The following is a 23,733-nucleotide window of genomic DNA, read 5'->3' as shown; positions in this document are numbered from 1 at the left end:
CCTTCCAGACACCTGTGAAGTCTCTGGTGGTCCAGCCAGGTGGTGGGTGGAGTTGGGCTGGCCCTGGGAATGGCTGCTGGCCTACGCAAGGGGGTCTCACTGGCTCAGGCTCCATGCTGCCTGTCCCAGGCCACCCGGCCAGGGTGTGGAGTGGCTTTACCCCTGACCTCAACTCCAATTTGGGGGGGATGCTGCCTGTACACACCTGCATGTCAACAGGATAAAGGTAAGGGTGTTGGGGGGAGCACGGGGGTCCAGCATGGCACTGGGGTGAAGTCCCAGTGGTTCATATTTACAGCTTTTCAATTCAAGAAGGTTCCTAAGGTCTCCGAATCATTGCATCAATACTTGAAGAAAATCACAAGCGTTTAAGGAACAAAATAATGTTTTTATTAAAAATTGTACCCATAGCACCTCTCTGTCTTCCTACAAGTTGTTTATTTTTTTCTTTTTCTTTCTTTTTTTTTTTTTTAATGAGATCTGGTTTTCTGCACAATTTCAGAAAACGTTGCAGGGAACACTTCAGGGCTGACCTGAGGGCTCCCTAAACCAGAAGGTGACGCGGGAAGGAGACGTGTCCCAGCGGGCGGGCTCAGCTCATGAGTTTCCATGTTGTCGTCACCTTTCAGACTGGATCCATGCTACTGGGACACTGACCTACGGGGAGCCACACTTAGGTACGCAGACGGGTTGCTCATCAGGAGGACAGCTACACTGTGTGCCAAGAATGTGGAAGAAATAAAAACCATGCTACGAACCGTTAGGCAAACACCATGCTTCAGCCCAGTCACAGTCAGATACAAGCACAGCCTCCGAAGACCTGTACAGAGTGATCCACTTCCCGGGGCTGTGGAGGCGTGTTCCGTGTGTGGCCATCTGGGCCCTTCTCCTTGGGGCCCCTTGTTTTTTTTTGCTATGGCATTGAATGAAGTGCGCCTTATAAAAGCAGGCTGGGAGAGAGGCTGAAGGGGAGGCTGGGGAGAGGGGATTGGGCTGGACCGATTTACCCAGAAGGTGGCCGTGCAGGAGGCCGAGGGGACGTGGCCTGGAAGCTTTCTCTTGGCTCACCTGCCTGGAATCTCTGCCCTGGCACCCCAGGAGAAGGGAGCTCTGCACACCCATCCCTGTGGCTCAGACGGAGCCTCCTGGCCACTCCGTAACCGCATCCTTGCAGGGCGGGGCCAAAGCAATCTGAAACGAGCCACGTGGGGGGTGGGTGGGGACACTCAGCCACCGCTGTCATGAGGCATCCACAAGGTGTGACTTTCAGCACGGCAGGAGAGAGCGGGAGCACATTCCGCCTAGCCAGGCTTAGAGACATTTTGCTGGTCCTCTTTTTAAAACTGAGATTAAAATCCAATCTCCGTCTTCCTAGGCTGTGATTTTCTTTTCCTTCCCTGAAGATGAGGAGTTAGGAACTGACGTTTCTCAAATCCCACATTGCTCTGGGAGGCTGAAATCTATCTGGAAACATCCAACTCTGTTCCTTGGCACAGGTGGTTCTCATGGGACAGAGTCCCTCCGAGTGACGGGCGTGGGCGCTGTCCTAAGCCCAGTCCAGCAGCAGCCAGGAGGCTGGCGTAGCCTCGGACAGGCCGCTCCCTACAGATCAAGGTTTACTAAGAGTGGAGGAGAGACAGAAAACTCGAGCTTGAAACAAAAGTGTCATGATGTTGTATCGAAAACCCGAGAGCAACAAACATATCTCAAATCTGCTCATCCTCAACCTAAGATGTCTCAACACTCTCCCTGGCATGTAAAGCCACATTCTTATGGCTGCAGAGAGCAATCAGAGTGCACAGAAGGCAGTGAGGGCCATGGTCTCCATTTATCGCTTCTCTTCCAAGAAATTCCAGTGCTCACATCCTGGCTTCCCACCCACTTTGCTCTCTCCGGGGCCGAGGGGAAGGAGGCGGCGCTGTCCACCGCAGTGAGTCTTGTCTGCGGAACTGTGGGCTGCGATTCTCATGCAGAAGTGGCTTTGGGCAGAGCATCTAGGATTTTTGGTTTAGAATATTTCCCCCTCCACTCAGAAAAAGGAGGAGAAAAGGAAGAAGGAATTGGGGAGAGAGGGAGGGAGGGGAAGAAGGGAGGGAAGGAAGCAGGAAAGAGAGGAAGGAAGGAAGGGAGAGGAGGGAGGGAGGAAAGAACAGAGGAAGGGAGGAAGGAAGGAAAGGAGGGGTAAAGGAAAGGAAGGAGGGGAAGGAAGGGAGGAGAGAAAAAAGGAAACTTTCCTCTAATTTTGGAAAGACTGAAAAGGGGTATTTCAGCCTATACAAAACTCTCCTTGGTCTTCTGGGGCCATACTCAGCAACGCTGACAGCAGAGAATCCAGACAATATCCACATCCTCTGCCCACGGAGGTGCACAAAACATCTAGGCAAGAAGGGGCCACACTTTCTGCACGTGGCCAGGAGACTGGCTCCCAGGTGGCACTGGCCAGATACTGCTCAGCTGTCCCCTACCCTCAGGTCACTGGGGGAATGGCACCCGCCCATTTGCCGTGCACTGGGGGGCACTGACAGGGTGGTCTTGAGTCTTGTGTGTGCCACGCTTCTGCTGGTGAGGGGGGCACTCACAGGGACCCGGGGCACACACGCCAGTGGGCAGCAGCAGTGCTCCCGTTCCATCCAGACCTGGGACCCGGGCTGAGGGTGGACCATGGCAGCCCAGTCATCTGTTGCAAAGATGACGTGAGGGGCTGGAGGCATGGCCATCTCTGAGCTGTTGTTTTCCAAAGTAGTTCATACTCTTTCCATCTAGCTGAAAAATTTAAACCAAACAATGACAATTTTAAATAAAAAAAGAAATGTTTCCAGAAAACCTGTTAAGGCTAAAAGCTGGTCTCGGACTGGGAGAGGTGGCAGCAGCAGCGCCAGTGGTGGAGAAGCAGTGGCTGCTGCGAGCAGCCGGCAGAAGCCAGGAGAGAGGGAGGGGACGGCCTGGTGTGCACGAGGCGAGTCGGGAGCGTGTGTTCTCAGAGCTGTTTTGCTTTATTTGCAGACACTGTTGCTTTTCATCTTTCCCATGTACAAAGCTGAACAATTAATAAAAAGGCACCTGGAGACAGCAAAGACGCATTCATTTCATGTGACATAGTTTAAAAAAAGATTAAAAAGATTTTAAAAATACTCTGGTTAACAATGCACGCTTCCTACGTAACAAGCAATTCTGGAGATGCTGTCCTGTGTCCTCGTGTCCCGCGGAGTTGGCCGTGTGCTGTGTTTGGGGAAGGAGAGGGCTGGTGTGGTGGCTTCCAGCTCTAAGAGGCTTCCCTCTCCCTCGCTGTCAGGTGGGAAGGAAGGGGGAAAGACAGGCAGAAAAGCCTCAGGACCGCACCACTGCAGTGATGCAGACAGTGACAGCTGAGCCACAACTTAGCATCCCTGCCCGGCCGTCAGGAACCTGAAGGCCGACTCCTTGCCTAGAAACTGCCAAGTGAGAATATTTGAGAAACAGATGAAGTTGGGAGAAAATGCGCTGGGCCGAGGGAAAAACGTTTGCTCTTCAAACCCCAGGAGCGAGCTGTGAGCCGAGGATGTCCTGCGTTGAGAAGGGTGTGAGCCGCTGGTTCTCTGGAAGAGGAGGTAGAAAGAGACAGGGGCCGGCCGGGGCAGCTCTGAGATCTCACCTGACCCTCCACTCCCCCTCCCCGCTTGAGCCTTCCTAGTTGGTCTTGAAGACGGAGAAACCCAGGGCTGAGGAGGTCTAAGGTCCTCCCAGGCCCCGGAGGTGCCAAGCCATTGCACCAGTGAAATACACCTTCTCTTAAAAAGAAAAGAAAAAGAAACAAACCTGCTTCCTGCAGCGATGTTACAAAAAGCCGTTTAAAAAAACCTTCCTAATTGAAATCTAGTGTCCACAAGTAGGTAAAATCATCACTTATCAGTTTTTTTTTTTTAAACAAAAACTTCAGCTCAGTTATTGGAGTTGATTGTCTTAACAAAAATAGACTCCGGAAAGTTCGCCTCCGTTCCGCCCTGAGGGAGGCGCGGCGCTTTGCTCACACGAAGGAGGAGAAGCCGGTGAGCGGAGTCCGCGCGCCGGGGCCGGCGGGGGTGTAGACGCCGCCCGCGCTCTGCGTGGTGATGACCGGGTGCAGCTGTGCGCCCGCCTCGGCGCCCGCCACCGCCTCGTACCTGTGCGGTGCAGGTGCGCGGCCCTGGGCCCTGCGCTTCCATGAGTTGTAGTAGGTGGGGTCGCTCATGTAGTGGTTCACGAAGGAGTGCTTGGGCAGCGCGTCCTCATAGTCAGAGTCGGTGGCCTGCGGGGACCGGGAGAGAAGGTGTGAGCGCAGGACAGGGCGCAGGGCCCGGAGCGTGATGGGCAGGAGGCCTGGCAGTGGGGGCACCTCCCCAGGGCCGTATGTCGCGGTCTCCAGCCCTCTCCCCACCCCCACCCAATGCCAGGCTCTGCCACCCTCCACACAGGAGAGCAGGCAGCCCCCAGGTCCCCCTCTCTGATCCAGGTGTGACCGACACTGCACTTTCTCAGCTGCATCCAGCCCCTCACTCTGCACCAGGTTTCCGAGAAGAGCTGGGCCTCCACCCAGGAGAGGTCTATGCGGCCTCCCCACTCAGGAGCAATCTACATGGGCTCCTCACCCCAGGAGAGGTCCACATGGCCTCACCACTCAGGAGAGATCTACGCGGTCTCCCTCACACAGGAGAGATCTACTTGGCCTCCCTCACTCAGGAGAGGTCCACACAGCCTCCCCACTCAGGAGAGGTCTATGTAGCCTCCCTCACCCCAGGAGAGATCTACACGGCCTCCCTCACTCAGGAGAGGTCCACACAGCCTCCCCACTCAGGAGAGATCTACACGGCCTCCCTCACTCAAGAGAGGTCTACCTGGCCTCCCCACTCAGGAGAGGTCTACACGGCCTCCCCACTCAGGAGAGATCTACGCGGCCTCCCCACTCAGGAGAGATCTACACGGCCTCCCTCACTCAGGAGAGATCTACACGGCCTCCCTCACTCAGGAGAGATCTACGCGGCCTCCCCACTCAGGAGAGATCTACACGGCCTCCCTCACTCAAGAGAGGTCTACCTGGCCTCCCCACTCAGGAGAGGTCTACACGGCCTCCCCACTCAGGAGAGATCTACGCGGCCTCCCCACTCAGGAGAGATCTACACGGCCTCCCTCACTCAGGAGAGATCTACACGGCCTCCCTCACTCAGGAGAGATCTACGCGGCCTCCCCACTCAGGAGAGATCTATGCGGCCTCCCTCACTCAAGAGAGGTCTACCTGGCCTCCCCACTCAGGAGAGGTCTACACAGTCTTCCTCACCCCAGGAGAGATCCACACGGCCTCCCCACTCAGGAGAGATCTACATGGCCTCCCTCACTCAGGAGAGGTCTACATGGGCTTCCCATCCCAGCAAAGATCTAGGTGGCCTCCCCACTCAGCAGAGGTCTATGCAGCCTCCCCACACAGGCCCCAGGGGACTCTGCCTGCCCTTACAGGGCAGAACATAGAAGAGCCCCAGGGGTGGGGAAGATCTGGGTCTTTGGCTTGCCTGAGACTAAGATGTGGGCTGCTACAGACCAAAACAAAAGGATTCTGGAGGTGACCAGGTAGAGGGGAGCTGGTGGGAAAGGTGACGAGGTAGAGGGGAGGGAGGGGGTGGGGGGGTGATGAGGTAGAGGGGAGGGTGGGTGTGGGGGGTGATGAGGTAGAGGGGAGGGAGGGGGTGGGGGAGTGATGAGGTGGAGGGGAGGGAAGGGGGTGGGGGGTGATGAGGTAGAGGGGAGGGGAGGGGGTGGGGGTGATGAGGTGGAAGGGAGAGGAGGGGGTTGGGGGTCATGAGGTAGTGGGGAGGGGAGGGGTAGGAGGTGATGAAGTAGAAGGGGGGAGGGGAGGGGGGTGGGGGGTGATGAGGTAGAGGGGACAGGAGGGGGTGGGGGGTGAAGTAGAAGGGAGGGGATGGCGGAGGTGATGAGGGGAGAGGATTGGGGGTGCATCCTCCCCTTGCAAGTGATCATGTGACATCACATCCACAGAGACCTCCGAGGGTGGGGAGGGGGCCGAGAAATGAAACCGTCTGAATAAGCCAGGGTGTCTAACATGTCTCCCTGGCCAGGTACTGAATGGCCTGGCCCCTCAAACGCACAGAAAAGTGGCCTGGGGCCTCCCACTGATGTTTGAAGATCAGTCTCTTTGAGGTTTTTTTTTTTTTCCTTTTTGTAAAATAAATCAGCAGCTTCCATTAAGAACATGGACCCTGCATGTTTTCTATGTTCATTTTCTGAAAGCAAACCTCTATTTTATGGTCTTTTGATTTGATGTGAAGTCATTGGAAGGGCTGTTAAAGGAGAAAGTGGACTTTGGGAGGCTGAGGCAGGCGGATCACCTGAGGTCGGCAGATCACCTGAGGTCAGGAGTTCGAGACCAGCCTGTCCAACACGGTGAAAGCTGTCTCTACTAAAAATACAAAAATTAGCTGGGCATGGTGGCGGGCGCCTGTAATACCAGCTACTTGGGAGGCTGAGGCAGGAGAATCCCTTGAACCTGGGTTCAAGGGATTCTTGAGGTTGCAGTGAGCCGAGATCTCGCCACTGTACTCCAGCCTGGGCAACAGAGTCAGACTCCATCTCGAAAAAAAAAAAAAAGGAGAAAGCAGAGGATGAAATTGATTTTTTTTTTTCCCCTAAGAAGGTGGAGGTTTCTTGGTTTTGCTGATATGTGCCACATCCTCCCAGATGCACAGAAGCATCCTGGGACCCTCACCTGTGCGTCCTAACAGCTTCCTGGGCTCCTAGGGGATCCACTTGGTGGCACAGAGACCAAGGCTCTGCTGTGGAACTAACGCTAAGATGCTTCCCAGGGCCCCCGTCTCTCACAGGGGTCAGGCAGACCTGACCTTTTTCTCTCCCCAGAAGGTATCAAGGGAACTGGGGAGGGGGTAAAAGAGTGAGCGGCCTTGAAATGCCATCTGAGGATCATCAGCTGTGCATTGAGGCAGCAGATTCCTGGGAGTGGCTCCAGCTATCCTGACTCTGTGGGTCTGTCGGAGGCTGGGGAATGCGCATTTTTTTAGAGGCTCCCTGAGGATTCTGATCAGCAGCCAGGCTGGGAGCTGCGCCTTGTGGGTGTTAAGACAGACGGCTGTGGCCCCAGATGTGGGCCCCATTGCCAGCCACAGCAGCTCTTTCAGAAGAAGTAAGCACTCTAGAAGGAAAACTGCCAATCCAGTTTCCCCAGGGTGTGTAAGCCACGTCCTTGCAGCTGGAGGCGGGGGTGGGCAGGAGATGGGAGAGTTGCCAGCTCCCCTAATTTTGCAGGGAGTCCACACCGAGACCCAGGAAAACAAAAGCGTCCCTGGGTGCTGTGAGCCATGTTCCTGCCGGCTCCTCCCTCATCTGAGAGTCAGAGTGAATTACCCACATCAGCACCCAGGCAGGAAGCTCTGATCCATGAGCCCACATCATCCCGCACCTAGGGACTTGCATCTGTCCCGGAGGCCTGTGAGAGCGGTCACCCTCCAGGCTGTGCAGAAACCCCATGAAGGCGTAGCGGGGAGCCAGAGACTCCTGGGATTTGGGGACACAGACTGAAAATCTACCTCTAACTGGAATATTTACATGAAACTAACAGCGAGTCGCAGATTTGGGACTTTTCTGAACATTAACTGTAAACTGTTTGGCTTATGTTGCAATACACAGAACAGCTGAATCCATCTGTGGCTCCTCTGCATTTAGGAGAATTGCAGAGCTAAGACACATCTTCCCACACACACCGAGACCCCTGAGCAGCCAGCTTCCCCTTCATCGGGTGACGATGATAAACGTGGCAGTGGCTCCTTTTTCGGGAACACCGATTACATACCAGATTAATGCCCGGGCATGATCTCTGCAACTGGCTGAGGATCCTATGATGCAGATGTTACAATTCCCACTTTATGAATAAAGAAGCAAGGCTCAGTGAGAGAGGCTGGGTGGGAGCCTGCACCTGAGCTCCAGCCCCCTAGGGTTCCCCACCTCCACAGATCCTGTAATTTACTCCCAGTTCCAGGCTTCTCCCTGGGATCCGTTGAACAGGTGTACAACCCCCTATTCCAAATTCCAAAACCCGCAACGCTCTGAAACTCAAAAGTTTTTTTTTATAACTCATTTGGTGGCGAAGGCTGAGCTGACTTGAGCTAACTTGGCAGCTTCCCCCTAGCTGAACTGATGTAGGGCTATTCAGTGTGAACATTCTCATATTTTGCTACAAGAAGACCAATGTGTTTGGTCACCAAGTGCTGTCCCGGTCCTACTGGAGCAGTTCCCTAATATATGATGTACTCCCAAACTTGAGAAACACTGAATTCTTAAATATATCTGGCCTCAAGGGTTTCAGTGAAGAGATCAGGGATCTGTATTTGTGGCTGTTTAAGATTTATTTATTTATTTTTGAGAGGGAGTTTCACTCTTGTAGCCCAGGCTAGAGTGCACTGGTGAGATCTTCGCTCACTGCAACCTCTGCCTCCTGGGTTCAAGCTATTCTCGTGCCTCAGCCTCCTGAGTATCTGGGATTACAGATGTCCGCGACCACACCTGGCTAATTTTTGTATTTTTAGTAGAAACGGGGTTTCACCATGTTGGAAAGGCTGGTCTCGAACTCCTGACCCCAGGTGATCTGCCTGCCTCGGCCTCCCAAAGTGCCGAGATTACAGGTGTGAGCCTCTGCACCTGTCCTGTTTAAGATTTATTCTTCATTTGTTTTCTAGGGGACTTGAGGTGGCTTACAAGGTAAAGCTCTGTGTAAACTAAAACGGAAGAAAAGGGAACAAAGATCATCTGAAGGAAGCCAAAGGAATCTCCATGACTAGCCCCCGAATTGGGTTTGTTACTTCTTTAGAGACCAACTTGGAATCTAAACTTCCTGAAACTTAGGGAAAATCACATGTATTGAAATACAGTGAAGGAATCACTTTTCTCACGGGAAATTCACAGAATATTTAGGAACGGTTGACAGAAATTTAGTGCTAGGTTTCACAAACTGGGGTTAGGGTTCATTATTATCTGAAGGTCAAATATGAGATTTGAGACTTTCACCCTCTTTTGACTATATTCCCAGGTCCCAGGGGTCTTCCCCATTCAACTTCCCTGCCACAAGGGATCCTAGTGTGGAAAAACAAGAGAAGCGGTGACTGGATTCAATTTCCTTGTCTTTGGTCTGAAAGAATCAACATCCACAAATGCAAGTGACCTTCTTAGTGTCATACTGGCCGGGGCCAGACTGGGGCCAGAACCAGCCTGGTTTCTCAGCCAAAGGTGGCAGAAATAAAATCTTTCTAGTAGCAGGCAGGAGATACCTTCAACCCCAGTTGTAGAAAAGATAGAGAAACGCTATTTATATGGGTGAGTCTTATATGAAAAGCATCTCTGCATGGTGGAGAAATCAGCAATTTCAGTGGGAGGGCATGCTATGAATTCAGTTAGTCTGTCTTGCACCCACTTGGTGACCCTTTGGGCATCTCTCTGCCCTGTGTACAGCCCTGCCCACCCCTCCTCCTGCAGCTGCCAGGCTGTAGGGAAGCAGGGTTCATGCTGGGTGGGGCCTAGGGGTGGTCTGCAAGGGACTGCTGAGCTCTCGCTGGAGTCCACGTTTCCAAGAGCATGTCCAGAACTGCTTAGAGAATAAGCGTAGCACACGGCCCACACCCACCTGCACGTTTATACCATTTCCTTCACGGCTTGTATGTATGTTGCTATGTACCATGATGTGTTTCCTCAGCCAAAGATCTAAAAGTCCTATAGTCTCAAGAGAAGGGTCTGTGACACACGTGGGTGCCAACAAGGGGACCTGGCAGGAGACACAAACTGGGAGTGCTTGGTTGTCCAACTCACAGTGATTCCTGTTGTTTGCATCTAGGCCTCAACCCCTTCTTTGAAGGAAGCAGTTCTTCCCCACCACATGGATGGGCTAGCTTGCCTCTCAGAAAACCGTGATTGGCCAATGGCTGGGCATGTGGTTTCAGCTCAGCCAATCAGAGTCTTGCCCTGGGCTTTTTCACACTGCAGCTGGAAGGGAAGAGTGCTTTGTTCTGGGGAGGAAAGCTGGGAGTTCTGAGTGGCCAGTGCCCACAGACCCAGCCAGGTGATTCTATAATAACAGCTGATCAGATAGAATGTAACCATTGTGCAGAAAGAAGCAGAGACACGAGGCTCCAAGAGGCTTCTTTTCCTTCTTGCTCTCTATTTAGGGAGGAGAAGCAAGAATACACCCAGGGCCACATGACCAATAAATGTCAGGCAGAGCTGGAGCTAAAAGCTGGGTTTCCTGGCTCCTGCTCAGCCCCTGTCATTGCCTCTTTGAGAAAGCACAGTCTTAAAATGCCATTCTTCCTCCTGCTGCCTGCTCTGTTTATTATTTATATGACATTATTATTTTTTAATGGGGATGTATTTTAGTGAGTTAGAATTATTGACAAAAAGGAAATGCTGCAGGGTCTTTTTTTGGTAAGTTTCCTGTGTGATGTGAAGTAGCAACGTGTGTCGGTTTCCCGGGAAACTGTAGAAGGACAGAATGTGATTGGATGCGGTATCAGACCGACTGCTAGAGTTTCTAAAGGTGCACAGATGCCTGGAAAGCAGCTAATAAAGATAATCTCGACACTTTGGGTATTATGTTGGCAAGATGAAAGACTCAAATATTATTAAGGAATTAATTGGGTACGATGGGGTTGCTCCAAGTTGGTGGGTGCAGGAGGGATTTTGAAAACAGTTTCTTTGGATTTTGAAAACAATCTTCAACATGTGATTTGATTGGCAGATATCATTCAGAAGCAGCCATGTGATAAAACCGTGACAAACCCTCTTGTTTCTAAACAGAAAAACAGAAATAGCCACAGCATGTGTCGTCTGACCCTTAGGGCATAATTCAGAGGAGCACCACTGATTAGGAAGGCTCCTGAGTGCCTGGGAATGGATCTGCAGAATTTTCACTTTAGCAATAGTTCTGAGAGTGGTTTAAAAATGTCCTGGGGGATAAAAGGATGGCCTCACTGTTTTCTTAGTGAAATCTTCGCTTCTCAGGAGAGTTTTTCTAGCAGAGACCACACAGGGCTTCTCACTCCTTATCCCCTGGACCCTAGAGAAGAGCGCGAGCAGAAGCCTGCCTCTGTCCACGGCTTTAACCAACAACCATGCTGTGTCAAAACACTGGCTTGAAGCCAGGGCCAAGGACGTACATTACTCTTTATTCCTAACATTTCAGTTTATAATGTATTCAAATCTATAAGCTGCCTCCAGTAGACAGGATAAACGTCTTAAACCCTCATCTAAATCCAAGCCACTTTTTAGATAGTCCTATTTGAAAACCAACGTTACAGCTTTTGGGTTTATTCCATTGCTGAGCAACCCTCGGTCTGCTTTTCCTGCAATGCTTTCTTCTCTAACAGCCTTTTCTGCAGTTCGGTAACTGGATTCTGTTTCTGTAAATTTGGAGTTAAGGCACCAGGCCAAAGCTCACATTTCTTCCCAGTCCCCTTTGAATATCAGAGTTACTAGTCATGAAGGCCAGGATATTTCTGGAATGGCAATGTGAGGAGGTCAGCAGACCCTCTCCCCAGTCGAACAATGATTTAACTGGTGAAAAGTATTTTATAAATAACCATCTAAAATCTCTGAAGGCTGGGTGGAGTGGCTCATGCCTGTAATCCCAGCATTTTGACAGGACCAGACGGGTGGATCACCTGACGTCAGGAGTTCGAGACCATCCTGGCCAACATGGTGAAACCCCGTCTCTACTAAAAATACAAAAATTAGCCCGGTGTGGTGGCACACACCTGTGATCACAGCTACTTGGGAGGCTGAGGAGGGAGAATTATTTGAACCCAGGAGGCAGAGGTTGCAGTGAGCTGAGATCATACCACTGCACTCCAGCCTGGGTGACAGAGCAAGACTCCCTCTCAAAAAAAAAAAAAAAAAAAATGTATTTGGAAATGGTGCTAAGAGTAGATAGCAAATGGAGAAAGATTGATACAAGAAGATCTGCTAAATCTCACTCAATAGTGAGAGCCTGTGGTGCTTGAGCCATGGCCTGCTCTCCCTATCCAGTGCCCCCAGCTCAGTGTGACGGAAACTCCACCCTGGGCAGATGTGGCAACAAGGCAGGGCTGCTGGTTTAGGAATTTAAGTTGCAGAGGAAAGTTCTGGCATCTCTTATCGAGCTTCTACTTTCCCCCAACCCAACTCCATGCTGAAGAAGCTGTATTCTAGGCAAAGATGGCCAAGAGTACTAGGGCTCCTGTCCCCCATCCAGCCTTTGCTTGTAAGCTGGGAGTCTGTACCAGGTGTCGTAGGCCAAGAATACTGGGCCCTGAGTGCCTCCACCCCAGCTTGTTTGTAGGAAGAAGTCCCATGCTGGGAGGAGCAGGCCCAGAAGTCCAGGGACTGCCCTCTCAACCCAGTGCCCCACTTATGTAGCGGGTGTGTCACTATGGAAGAAGAAGGCTATTGTCCTCACCTCCACTTTGATGCAGTGACACAGAGGTCCTGCACAGAGTGGAGAGTTATTCTGTAAGAACAGAGAGTTTCCAGCTCTGACTGAGGAAAATGACTTTATTTGGAACAGAGCATACCTAAGGACATTGTTGAAAACTGTGGAGCCTTTGGGAGTGAGGAATGAAGAGGAAGCTGGTAGTTCCATGTCAGCAACAATGGAAGCAGTAAAACCAGCTAGCAGTTTAGCAGACAGAACCAGGAAGAGAGACTTCTGAAGCTAAGAAGAGGCCTCTTAGTGTCAGAGCAAGCTTCAAAGACTGACAGCATCTGGCAACTGCAGAAAAGCTGGACTTCAACTAGATCAGAAAGTGAGGAGCAATTTATGCACTAAGGCATTGCTGGAAAAACCAGAGCTAGCAAGTAGTGGAGGTTAACTGCTGGGTATGATACCAATAGTGGTAAACCATCCAGAATCTTAATGGGGACAGGCAAAGGGAGCCCAGCTAAAACCACAGTCATCCCTAGTAGGCAGGAAGACTCTATGCATTGCCCAAGACTGAGGAGCAACATCAGAGCACACACAATGCAGGGGAAATGGACTTCACTGAACGAATCCAGCCAAATCACTAAACAAACAAGCAAGCAACAATAACCCTCAATGAGGCATGAATATCATTATTCAGAGTTGCTACAATATATGATCAAAAATGATCTGTTTTCAAAAAAACCGAGTAAAGTATAATGCATACACAGGAAAAAAAAAAAAAAAAGAAGGTAGCCTCTGAGGGTGCCCAAACATTGGACTAAGCAGGCAAAGACTTCAAAGGTAGCTATTATAATTATGTTCAAAGAACTAAAGGAGACCATGTTTAAAAAATTAAACAAAAGTATGATGACAATTGAAGAATATCAATAAAGTGATAGAAATTATTTTAAAAACAGAAGTGGGAAGTTCTTGAGTTGAAAAAGACAATAACTGAAATTTAAAATTCATTAGATAGGCTCAGTAGTAGACTTGAGCTGGCAGAGGAAAGAATCAGTTCACTTAAAGATAGATTGATAGAGATTATGCAGTCTGAAAAAAAGACCTTTAAAAATGGACAGAGACTTTGATAAATATAAGACAACACTAACAGCACCAACATACGTGTAATAAGAATATCAGAACGAGAGGAGAAAGCAAAAAGCAAAAAAAAAAAAACAAAAAAAACCACTCGAAGTAATAATGACTTGAAGTTTCCCAAATTTGATAAAAATCATTAATCTACAGGTAAAATATGTATAGTAACAGCACAAAAAGAAAAGGAAGAAATACAGCTATAGGAGTAAAGTTCCCATAAGTTACAAAAATGTACTGTAAATCTGAGGTAGATAACAATACTAGAGTAAGACACTAACAAAAATATCCAAAAATATAGAGCAAAAGCAAAGACAAGGAAGTCAAAATGATATATTTGGAAAATTCATTTAACAAAAAGAAGCTGATAATGGAAAACAGGGAATAAAGATATGAGACATATCTTTATTAGAAAGCAAATATCTGATAAAACGGTAAATATATCAAGAAGATATAACAATTATAAACATACATGCACCTAACAGAGCCTCAAAATACATGAAATTAAATGAATAGATTTGAAGCGACACAGACAATTCAATACAAACAGAGATGTCAATGCATTAACAAATGGCAGAACTGGGAAGAAGATCATACATATAGAAGATGGAAACAACATGACAAATCAACTGGACCTACAGACACATACAGAACACTCCACCCCAAAACAGCAGAATAACACATTCTTCTCAAGTGGATAGGAAACATTCTCCAGTATAGACCATATGCCAGGCCTTAAAATAAGACCCAGTGAATTTTAAAGGACTGAAAATATATAAATTATGGTTTCTCTGACCAAAATAGGATACAATTAGAAATAAATAACAGAAGAAAAGGTGAGAAATTCACAAATATGAGGAAATGTAAAATATACTCCTAAATAATGAATGTATCAAAGAAGGAATTACAGAGAAAATTTAAAAAATACTTTGAAATGAGTGAAAACAAAAACACAACATATTAAAACTTATGAGATTCAGCTAACACAGTGGTTAGAGGGGAATTTTTAGCTATAAAGTCCTGTATTTACAAAAAAAGAAAGATCTCAAATCAACAATGTAAACTTCTAACTTAGGAAATTGAAAAAAGAAGAGCAAATTAACTCCAAAGCAAGCAGAAGAAAGAAAGTCATAAAGATTAGAGTAGAAATAAATGAAATAGAAAGTAGAAAAATAATAGAGAAAATCAATGAAACAACAAGTTGGTTCTTTGCAAAGACTAACAAAATTGACAAAACTTTAACCAGAAATATGAGAGAAGACTCAAATTATTAAAATCAGGAATGAATTATTGATATTAATTACCACCACCTTTACAAAAATGAAGGATTATAAACAACTGTACACAACTATAAGCAACTGTATCTTAATAAATTAATGAGATAACATTAAAAAATCCTTAGAAAGACACAAAGGAGTGACACTTAACAAAAAAAAAAAGGAAAAATTGAGTAAATCTATAACCAACAAAGAGATAGAACTAGTAATTAACAATTTCCCACAAACAAAAGCCCAAGACCAGAGGACTTCACTGATGAAATCTATCAAACATTTAAAGAATTAATATCAGTTGTGGAAGAAATACTTCCCAAATCATTCAGTAAGGCCAATATTACCCTAATATAAAAATCACACAAAGATAAATAAGACAAGTAAACTACAGACCTATATCGCTTATAAGTGTGGATATAAAAATGCTCAGCAATATTGAAAACTGAATCCAGCAACATATAGAAAGGATTATACACTATGAAAAATGGGTATTTATTGCAGGAATGCAAGGTTGGTTTAACATCCAAACATTAGTTAATGTAATGTACCATATAAATAGAACAAAGGAAAAAAACCATCCAAACAGACACAGAGAAACCATCTGACAAAACTCCAGGCTTTTTGATAATAAAAACACTCACCAAAGTCAACCAGATAAAGGGCATATTGTTCACAGTAGCCAAAAAGTAGAAACAATCTGGTGTGAAAAAAAGTTAACAGAGCAGGCCTGAGACCACTAGCCTTAAAAAGACCTGCTTTCAAAGATTACCCTTGATTGGCATCTGGGAACTTGGCTGGTAAAATTTCCTTTCATTGATAAAATGTTTTCCCTAAATTATAAGACTGCAGTGTCTAAACTGTACAAATAATATGGTTTATGCCAAACACCTGCTTTCTTTCTGGAGTCTGGAGTTTTGGTACATGCTTGGCAGAGGATGCCTATGTGACCAGCTTCTGATAAAAACCCTGGGCACTGAGTTTCTAATCAGCAGTACCTACACTGCAGGTGCAGTTTGCTATAAGTACAAGGCTATGGTAAAGCCGTGGTAGATAACAATTCATACGTGTCCTCACAGCTCTCTGGTGGAGGATTAAGTGTGTCCTGTGTGCCTCTATAGGAGAAGACTCTTAGAAGCATGAACCTGGGCTCCTCTGGACTTTGCTCTGTGCACATGTTCCCTTTGTGATTTTGCTCCGTATTCTTTTGCTGTAATAAATCTTAGTCATGAGGATGCTGTGTGCTGAATTCTGTGAGTCCTTCTAGTGAATCACTGAACTTGGGAGTGCTCTTGGGGATCCCAGACACAACAAACTCAAATGTTCATCAACTGATGAATGCATTTTTAAATGTGGTATATCCATACAATGGAATTTTTCCCCCATATAATATAGAAATGAAGTACTGATATGTGCTACAACATGTATCAGTGACCCTGATGAACTCTGAAAACGTTATGCTGAATGAAATAAGCCAATCACAAAACCACATATTGCATGAGTCTGTTATATGAAATGCTCAGGATAGGCAAATCTGTAGAGACAGAAAGTGGTTGCCAGGGTTTGGAGGGAGAAGGGAATGGGAGGTGACTGGTAGAGTTATGGGGTTTCTTTTTAGAGCGATGAAAAAGTTCCAAAATTGTGGGGATGCTTGCAAAACTCTGAAAATACTAAAAACCATTGAATCGCATATTCTAAATGGGCAAATTATATGATATGTGAATTATAACCCAATAAAGCATTTTTTAAAAAGAAGATCCTGACTAGAGTGTGATTGGGGACTAGGAGGGACATAACTGTCAAGATGGCAGCCTTTCCAAATCCCCTTGTGACATTTGGCCTGTGTTCCATTAGACCCTACACAGAAAAATACACTTCCCGGCTGGGCACAGTGGCTCATGCCTATAATCCCAGCACTTTGGGAGGCCAAGGCAGGCGGATCACTTGAGGTCAGGAGTTCAAGACCAGCCTGGCCAATATGGCAAAACCCCGTCTCTAATAAAAATACCAAAAATCAGCCAGGCACAGTGGCAGGCACCTGTAATCCCAGCTACATGGGAGGCCAAGGCATGAGAATTGCTTGAACCCAGGAGGTGGAGGTTACAGTGAGCTGAGATCATGCCTCTGCACTCCAGCCTGAGTGACAGAGCAAAACTCCATCTAAAAAAAAAAAAAAATTACACTTCTGTTCCAAGAAACCATATGGGCAAATATGTCAAGGAAAATACAACATGTTTGTTTCCTATGAAGGGAGAAGTTCTGAATTCAGATTTTAAAACAAACAATGCAAAAGAGAACTGATGAAACATACAAATTGATTACTTAGTAAAAGTGGTTCAAATGCATTGAAATCATCATGCTAAGTGAAAGAAGTCAGTCATGAAAGACAACATACTGTACGATTTATTCAGATGAAATGTCCACATAGGCACATCTAGAGAGGTAGAAAGTAGCTTAGTGGTTGCCAAGAGCTAGGGTTGGCTGCAGGTGTATGTGGGTGGTTTGGGGAGACTGAGGAGTGACTGCTTATCGGTACAGGGTGTTTTGGGGGCTGATGGAAATGTTCTAAAATTGACTGTGGTGATGGCTGCACAACTCTGTGAATGTACTAAAACCCACTGAATTGTGTACTTCAAATGAGTGAATTGTATGACATGTGAGTTATGTCTCAATCCAGCTGTTTCAAACAGTGGTTCAAAGTGAATGTTACCATGTGAGCTGGCACTTCCAAAACTATCTAAGTCCTCAGTTCCCTCTGTTGGGATCCCATGAATATAGAGTGCCTTCAAATCCCCCAAATTCATAAGCTTCAAAAGCAGGATGCAGCAAGGTTACAGAGCAAAGAGCTCTACAGACAAGGGAGGCTACGTTTTATCCGCCCAAGAACCTGGGGAGTGCAGGATGGTCCAGGTGTGGGGATTCTTAGCTGGGACTCTATGGGATGCTAGGTGGTGGGGTCTGTAAGAGACTTCCAGGGGGCCTTGGGCCCCCAAATCCTAGGTGAAATTCTGCCTGTATGTAGGTGGAGAGCATGTCTGCACCTTCCATCAGCTTCCAGAAGCAGCCTGTCACCCAAAAGGCACTAGGAACCATGAGGTACATTTGGGGGAACGCTTTTCTCCAGCATAGGGCTTGCCACGTGGGAGCAGTGTGGCCTGGCTCCCGGGCCTCTCGCCACCTTGGCCACGCTGCCTGAGACTTAGCTCTGACAGCAGGACCCCTCGCCTCCACAGCCACGCTGCCTGAGACTTAGCTCTGAGAGCAGGACCCCTGGCCTCCCAGCCACGCTGCCTGAGACTTAGCTCTGAGAGCAGGACTGGTGGGAAGGTGGGATTTCCAGTTAGATGCCGAGGTCTGCCTCTCCAGTCCAGCTCATCAGTGCGTGTCTCAGGGAAGACATCCAAAAACTCTTAGTTTCGGCTTTCTGCCTATTACATAAGGATGATAACACCCTCCGTGGAGAATTCCATTTAGTGTGGGTTCCATGTCCTGCCTTCTACCCTTCTTCCCCCATCCCCACACTCACCTCCCTCCCTCATGCTACCTCTGTGTACGTGTTTGTATTTAGGTGCGTATGCATATGTGCAGGCATGTATGTATGTGTGTACATGTGTGTATTTAGGTTTGTATGTGTTGTGCATATATGTACATATGTGCATGGTGGTATGCATGTGTGCTTGCACTTGTATTTAGGTATGTATGCATGTGTATATATGCATGTGTACATACATGTATGTGTGAGCCATGTGCCTGTGTGCATGTGTTTAGGTATGTAGGTATATGTATGCGTATATGATGTATGTGTGTACATGCATATTTTTGCATGTACATATTTAGGTATGTGTGTGTGGGTGTGTGTACGTGTGCATGTGTGTGTGTGCATGTATTCAGGTGTGTAGTTATATGTACATGTGCACAGGTATGTGTACATGTGTGTATTTAGGTATGTGCATGTTTGTGTGTATTTAAGTATGCATGTGTGTATGCATGTGTATGTATGTATTCAGGTGTATAGGTATATGTATGTGTTTGCATGTGTGTATGTGTACATATGTGTGCATATGTGTATTTAGGTGTGGGTATGTTGTATGTATTTATGTATGCATGTGTGTGCATGTGCATGCATGTATTCAGGTGTATAGGTATATGTATATGTGTGTGCATGTGTGTATGTATAGATATGTGTGCATGTGTGTGTGCATGTAGGTGTGTGTGTTGTGTGCTGTATTCAGGTATGCATGTGTGTATGCAGGTGTGTGCATGTATTCAGGTGTGTAGGCATGTGTGTGTGCACACGTGTGTACATGTACATATGTGTTCATGTGTGCATGCATGCGTGAATGTGTATGCTTAGCTCAGTTCACGGGTGTGCTCAATAATCTTCCATAAACATTTGCCGATGTTAAATCTCCAAACATACCACATATGTTGGGGGAGAAACAGACCAAATGCGTTCCATTAGCCCATGTTGAAAGTGCTTTTAGGAACAAATATTCAGAGTTCACAGATCCAATCCTGCCCGCCTGCTCTAGGACACACCATCCCTGGATGCTTCCCTCCCCTTCCTCTGGTGTGGGGCTGGAGGAGACCAATGGGGAGGGGAGGGGTACACTGAGCTCTGGAGACACGGGGGTCTGGCTGGGTGTCAGCTTCAACAGCCGCCTGCTGGACAAACTCAGACTCTGACCAATAAGGAGACTGGCCCCACCTCATGGGGCTGGGGTGGGCAGCAAAGGAGTGCACGTTCACCCAGGGCCAGGCCCACAGTGAGTGCTGGAAACACACAGCAGTGAGTGCTCAGCGCACAGGAACCACCCACAGCTATGACACCCCCAAGTTGCCTGGATTCTCTAAAGAGCAGCAGTCCGGCAGCGGCAGCAGGGACAGGCCCAAGGCCAGCGCTGTGAGATGCGCCTCTTTGCTGACACAGACCGTCCTGCTCGAAGGCTGCCCTACTCCACACAACGTGCTGCTTTCGTACATGCAGCAAGCTTGTGATAAGCTTTTTCCTTATCACAAAAAGGCAGGTCAGTTTTGCAGGATTTCACTTGATAGCCCCTCAGTTTTAGACAGATGTCCCTTTCCGAGCATCTGCTTTGCTGCCTGCTGTTTCTGCCAAGCCCAGGGCTATGGTGCCAACAGCGAACCTGGCGTCCTCTGTAAACAGAACACGCGAAGCAAAGCAGAACCGGCGTCGCCACACCCACCTGCTGGCCCTTCCCGCCGGGAGTTCATCTACAACCCACAATTGAAAAGAAGCCATTTGATAGAGCCCCGGGGCTCAATAAGGCCTGAATTCAGGTTAAAATGAAGGTGAGACTTATTTTAGATTAAATATTGATTTAGAACCTGAGTGCCAGGAGGCGGGGCAGGCCTATGTGTACAACTAATGGTTGGTGATTTTCACCCCTCTCCAGGCCTGGCATATCCAAAAGAAGAAAGTTCGGGACCGAAGGGGCAACCTCTCCAATTACTGCTTCTGCTGTTTTTGCTGGTAGGTATGAGAAACGGAGATGGTGCACCTGTAGGGAAGGTGTGTTGAGCCCCCTGCTTGGAGCCCCCTCGTGGCTGTCTTGCTGGTTAAAGTCCCTTTGGGTGACACTGCACAGGACCTCACACAGGAAACACACTCCACGTCTGAAATGCTGCACACCCAGGTGCAGGGGAGGCCTGAGGCGGGTAGGCCCTGGGGTCCTGGAGGGAGTGCCTGGAGGGAGGCCCTGAGGTCCTGGAGGGAGCGCGTGGAGGCTGACATTCCCCTGGGGAAGCCATCTCCCTGGTCCAGCTGCTCGGTGAGGAGAGGAACACATCCCAAGTCTGGGCTCACCCTGAGCCCCATACGTGACCCGGAACTGCCGTGAGTAAATCCCTCTTCTTCAGCACAAGGGAGGGAGCTAGGACAGAAGCTTCCTGGGCAGGGTGGGAGGCTGGCAGGGTGTAGGGGGAAGTGAATGTCCAGGGGTGAGCAGGAAGCTCCTCTCTGGTGAAGGTGTCACATTTTCTATCCGCCCCGCAGGATCAGACCTGCTGCCACCCTAACTGGGGTCTACAGACCACCAATTTTTATGGCAACCTATGTTTATCTCTGAAAGTGAAATGGAGAGAGAATGGGCTTCCGAGGCAGGAGTCCACACTGGGCAAGTTATTGATCTTCCCTGAGCCCTGCTGGCTCCATCTATAAGAGGTGGTCTAGGCCCAGTTACCCCCGGGACTACATGAGATGGGGCACGTGAAAGCGACGATCCGACACTTAGCCTGCTGGCACCCAGGCAACACCCACACTCTGCTCTGCAAGGAACCACTCACAGAGGGCACCAGCCTTGCCTATCTCTCACTGGGGTCTCTGGGACTTAGGAATCAGAACCTGCGCTTCCATCAGTCAGCCTTGGAGCATCTAGACTGCTCGAAGCTGTGTGAGCTCTGCTGGGCCTAAAGCAGATCCCAGGACTTAGGAGTCACAACCTGCTCCTCCATGAATCGGCCTTGGAGTGTCTAGACTGCTTGAGGCTGTGTAAGCTCTGCGGGGCCCAGAGCAGGCCGTGGGGTTGAATTTCGGCTCTCTTATGTTTTTCTCATCTGCAAAAGGAAGCCCTTTGTCCTTGGCTCTGCCTGTGGGGATGTTATGAGACTCAAATAGGACAAGACAGCCTGAGGAGGCAGAAGTCTCACTGCAGAAGTAGGGGCTGATGGTCACTGCCCGGAAGTAGGCACCAACACTGACCTCGGATTCTGATGCATCCGCCGACTTCTCTTTGAGGCTCACGCTCTCGGTCAGCACGGCACCATTGTACTTGTTGCAGATGTCCTCGTCTGAGTAGTGCAGGCCACCGGGGCTAGGCCGGGGTGGGGACCTAGGATGAGGACCCATGCTGCAATTACCCTCTGGGCAAAAGACGCCCTCCCCTGGAGGCCTCCTAACCTGGCATCTGGCCTTTATTGCATTGGACTAAGAGGAAACCCATAGCCTTTGACATCACTTTGGCAACTGATGCAAAAAATTCTGAGCACTGGCTACCTGGTGGGTCAACAGCCTCTGTGTATCTGTGCCTGTCAGTTGTGGAGACTGTGCTAGGCCTGCAGGCATGGGGGAAGAGCTGGTCTGTGCCGGAGGGCGGCGGGGGGGGCAGTGAGACACTCATGTACAAAGAGTACCCTGAGGTCAGGACAGATAGGAGGCCGAGGAGCGTAGGTGCTCGCCAGATGCAGACATGGGAGTGCAATGGAGAGAGATGAGGAGGATGGAGTCATGAGGAACAGTCTGATCTGCCATGCTAAGGAGTGGGAATTGTCTCCTACGGATGAGAGGGAATTGGGGAAGTTTGCACCAGGACTGGTCTCCCTGTCTGGTGGGGGAGCATTCGTCCTCTCTGGCTGGTGGAATTCTAAGATGGCTCCATCACTGCCCCCACCCCCATCATCCCATCCTTTGGGTGTGGGAAGGGCCTGTGACGTGCTTCTAATCAGTGGAACATGGCAGACTGAAGACTTGGTTACATTAAATGGAATGGGTGAAGGACAGCTACTCCCATCATGCCCATGATCACATGACATTATAGGAGACCCCATCTTGGCGGACTGGAGACAGAGATGCTCTTGCTGGCCTCACAGAAGCAAATAGTATGTCATGAACAGCCCCTGGAGAGGACCCCATGGCAGGGGACCATAAGCGGCCTCCAGGACCTGAGGGTGGCCTCCAGAGGAGGGCCAAGAAGAGGCTGGGGCCCTCAGTCATGCAGCCACAAGGAAATGCATGCTGCCAGCAGGCTGAATGAGCTTGGAAGAAGATTCTTGCCCAATTGAGCCTCCAGATGAGAACACAGCCCATCTACACCTGGATTACACCCATGCAAGTCCCTAAGCAGATGAACTAGCTGAGCTGTGCCCAGACTCCTGCCCGAGGGAGGCCATGTGGTGCTAAATGGCTATTGGTTTAAGCTGCTGAGCTTGTGATCATTTGTCATGCAGGGATAGAAAATGAGTACCCTCTTCAGCTCCCCTACTTCCTGGAGACTATCTGAGCTGAGTAAAAGCCCAGCTTCTATTTTTCAGATGGAGAACTTAGAACTTGGGGAAAAACTCAGAGTACAACATTGTTGAATTTTCAAATCAGGCGGACTGAGTGCTTCTTAGCCCTCCGAAGGGTGTGCAGGGACTTGATAGTGAGAGCAGCCTGTGAGCAGTCAGACAGACAGCTGTGTGCTAAAAGGGACCGTGTCCAGGAACCCAGAAGCCCCAGCAAGCCCTCCCTCATGCTGCGAGGAGTGAGTGCAGAATTGAGTGGCGGCTACAGAGGAAGCGTCTTCTCATCCCTCAATGGGAGAAGTAACACTGGGTGATCAAGGAGAGGCTACAGGCCAGGAAACCAGGACTTGGGGGGAGACTCTGCTTGGAAGGCTGGAGGGGAAAGAGACCTCTGGTTTGGTGTTGTGGGTGTCTCCCCCAGGGTGTGTCTCAGGGCCTTTCTTTCTCTATCTCAAAGGTAATTTACTTTGGGAAAGATGCCATTTCTTATCTAAACATTTGGGTAAATCTTTTTATCTAAGGAGCTAAAATGGTGTCTTCCCCACAAAGAAATTGGAATCACAGACGTGCACTGGGGAGACACATAAATCAACTGTGCCCATATTTCTAAGATACTTTGGGGATGATGCTTCAGGACCAATCTCAGATGTCACTGCCCAGACCCTTCCCCTCTCAGCAGAGAATCCTTTCCTTCAATCACATGTGGGGTCTGATATGGTTTGGCTGTGTCCCCACCCAAATCTCATCTTGAACTGTGGCTCCCATTATTCCCATGTGACATGGGAGGGACGCAGTGGGAGGTACTTGAATCATGGGGGTGGGTCTTTCCCATGCTGTTCTCGTGACAGTGAATAAGTCTCACATGATCTGACAGTTTTATAAAGGGGAGTTCCC

At 48.7% G+C, this 23,733-nt stretch overlaps 1 protein-coding gene across 5 annotated transcripts in view; it reads right to left on the bottom strand.

Annotated features, from left to right (window-relative positions):
• Positions 1–421: 421 nt before the first annotated feature.
• The window catches only part of SDK1 (sidekick cell adhesion molecule 1), a 659,503-nt gene continuing 636,191 nt past the window's right edge, over positions 422–23,733 (bottom strand). For 3 of the 5 annotated variants that reach the window (XM_058442281.1, XM_058442290.1, XM_058442293.1), the window contains 3 exons: positions 21,539–21,668; positions 3,796–4,264; positions 1,811–3,575 (listed from right to left, as the gene is read on the bottom strand). In XM_058442281.1, coding sequence (XP_058298264.1) covers positions 4,004–4,264; positions 21,539–21,668 — 391 coding nt within the window. In that variant the 3' untranslated portion in view covers positions 1,811–3,575; positions 3,796–4,003. Of the gene's footprint in view, positions 715–1,810; positions 3,576–3,795; positions 4,265–21,538; positions 21,669–23,733 lie in introns of those variants that run through there. The other 2 variants (XM_058442285.1, XM_058442284.1) reach the window with 2 other exon arrangements.

Source organism: Hylobates moloch, unplaced genomic scaffold, assembly GCF_009828535.3.
Source record: "Hylobates moloch isolate HMO894 unplaced genomic scaffold, HMol_V3 SCAFFOLD_1, whole genome shotgun sequence".
NCBI classification, from domain to species: Eukaryota; Metazoa; Chordata; class Mammalia; order Primates; family Hylobatidae; genus Hylobates; species Hylobates moloch.
Note: the sequence above shows the minus strand (reverse complement) of the source record. Positions and strands in the feature narration are given on the sequence as shown.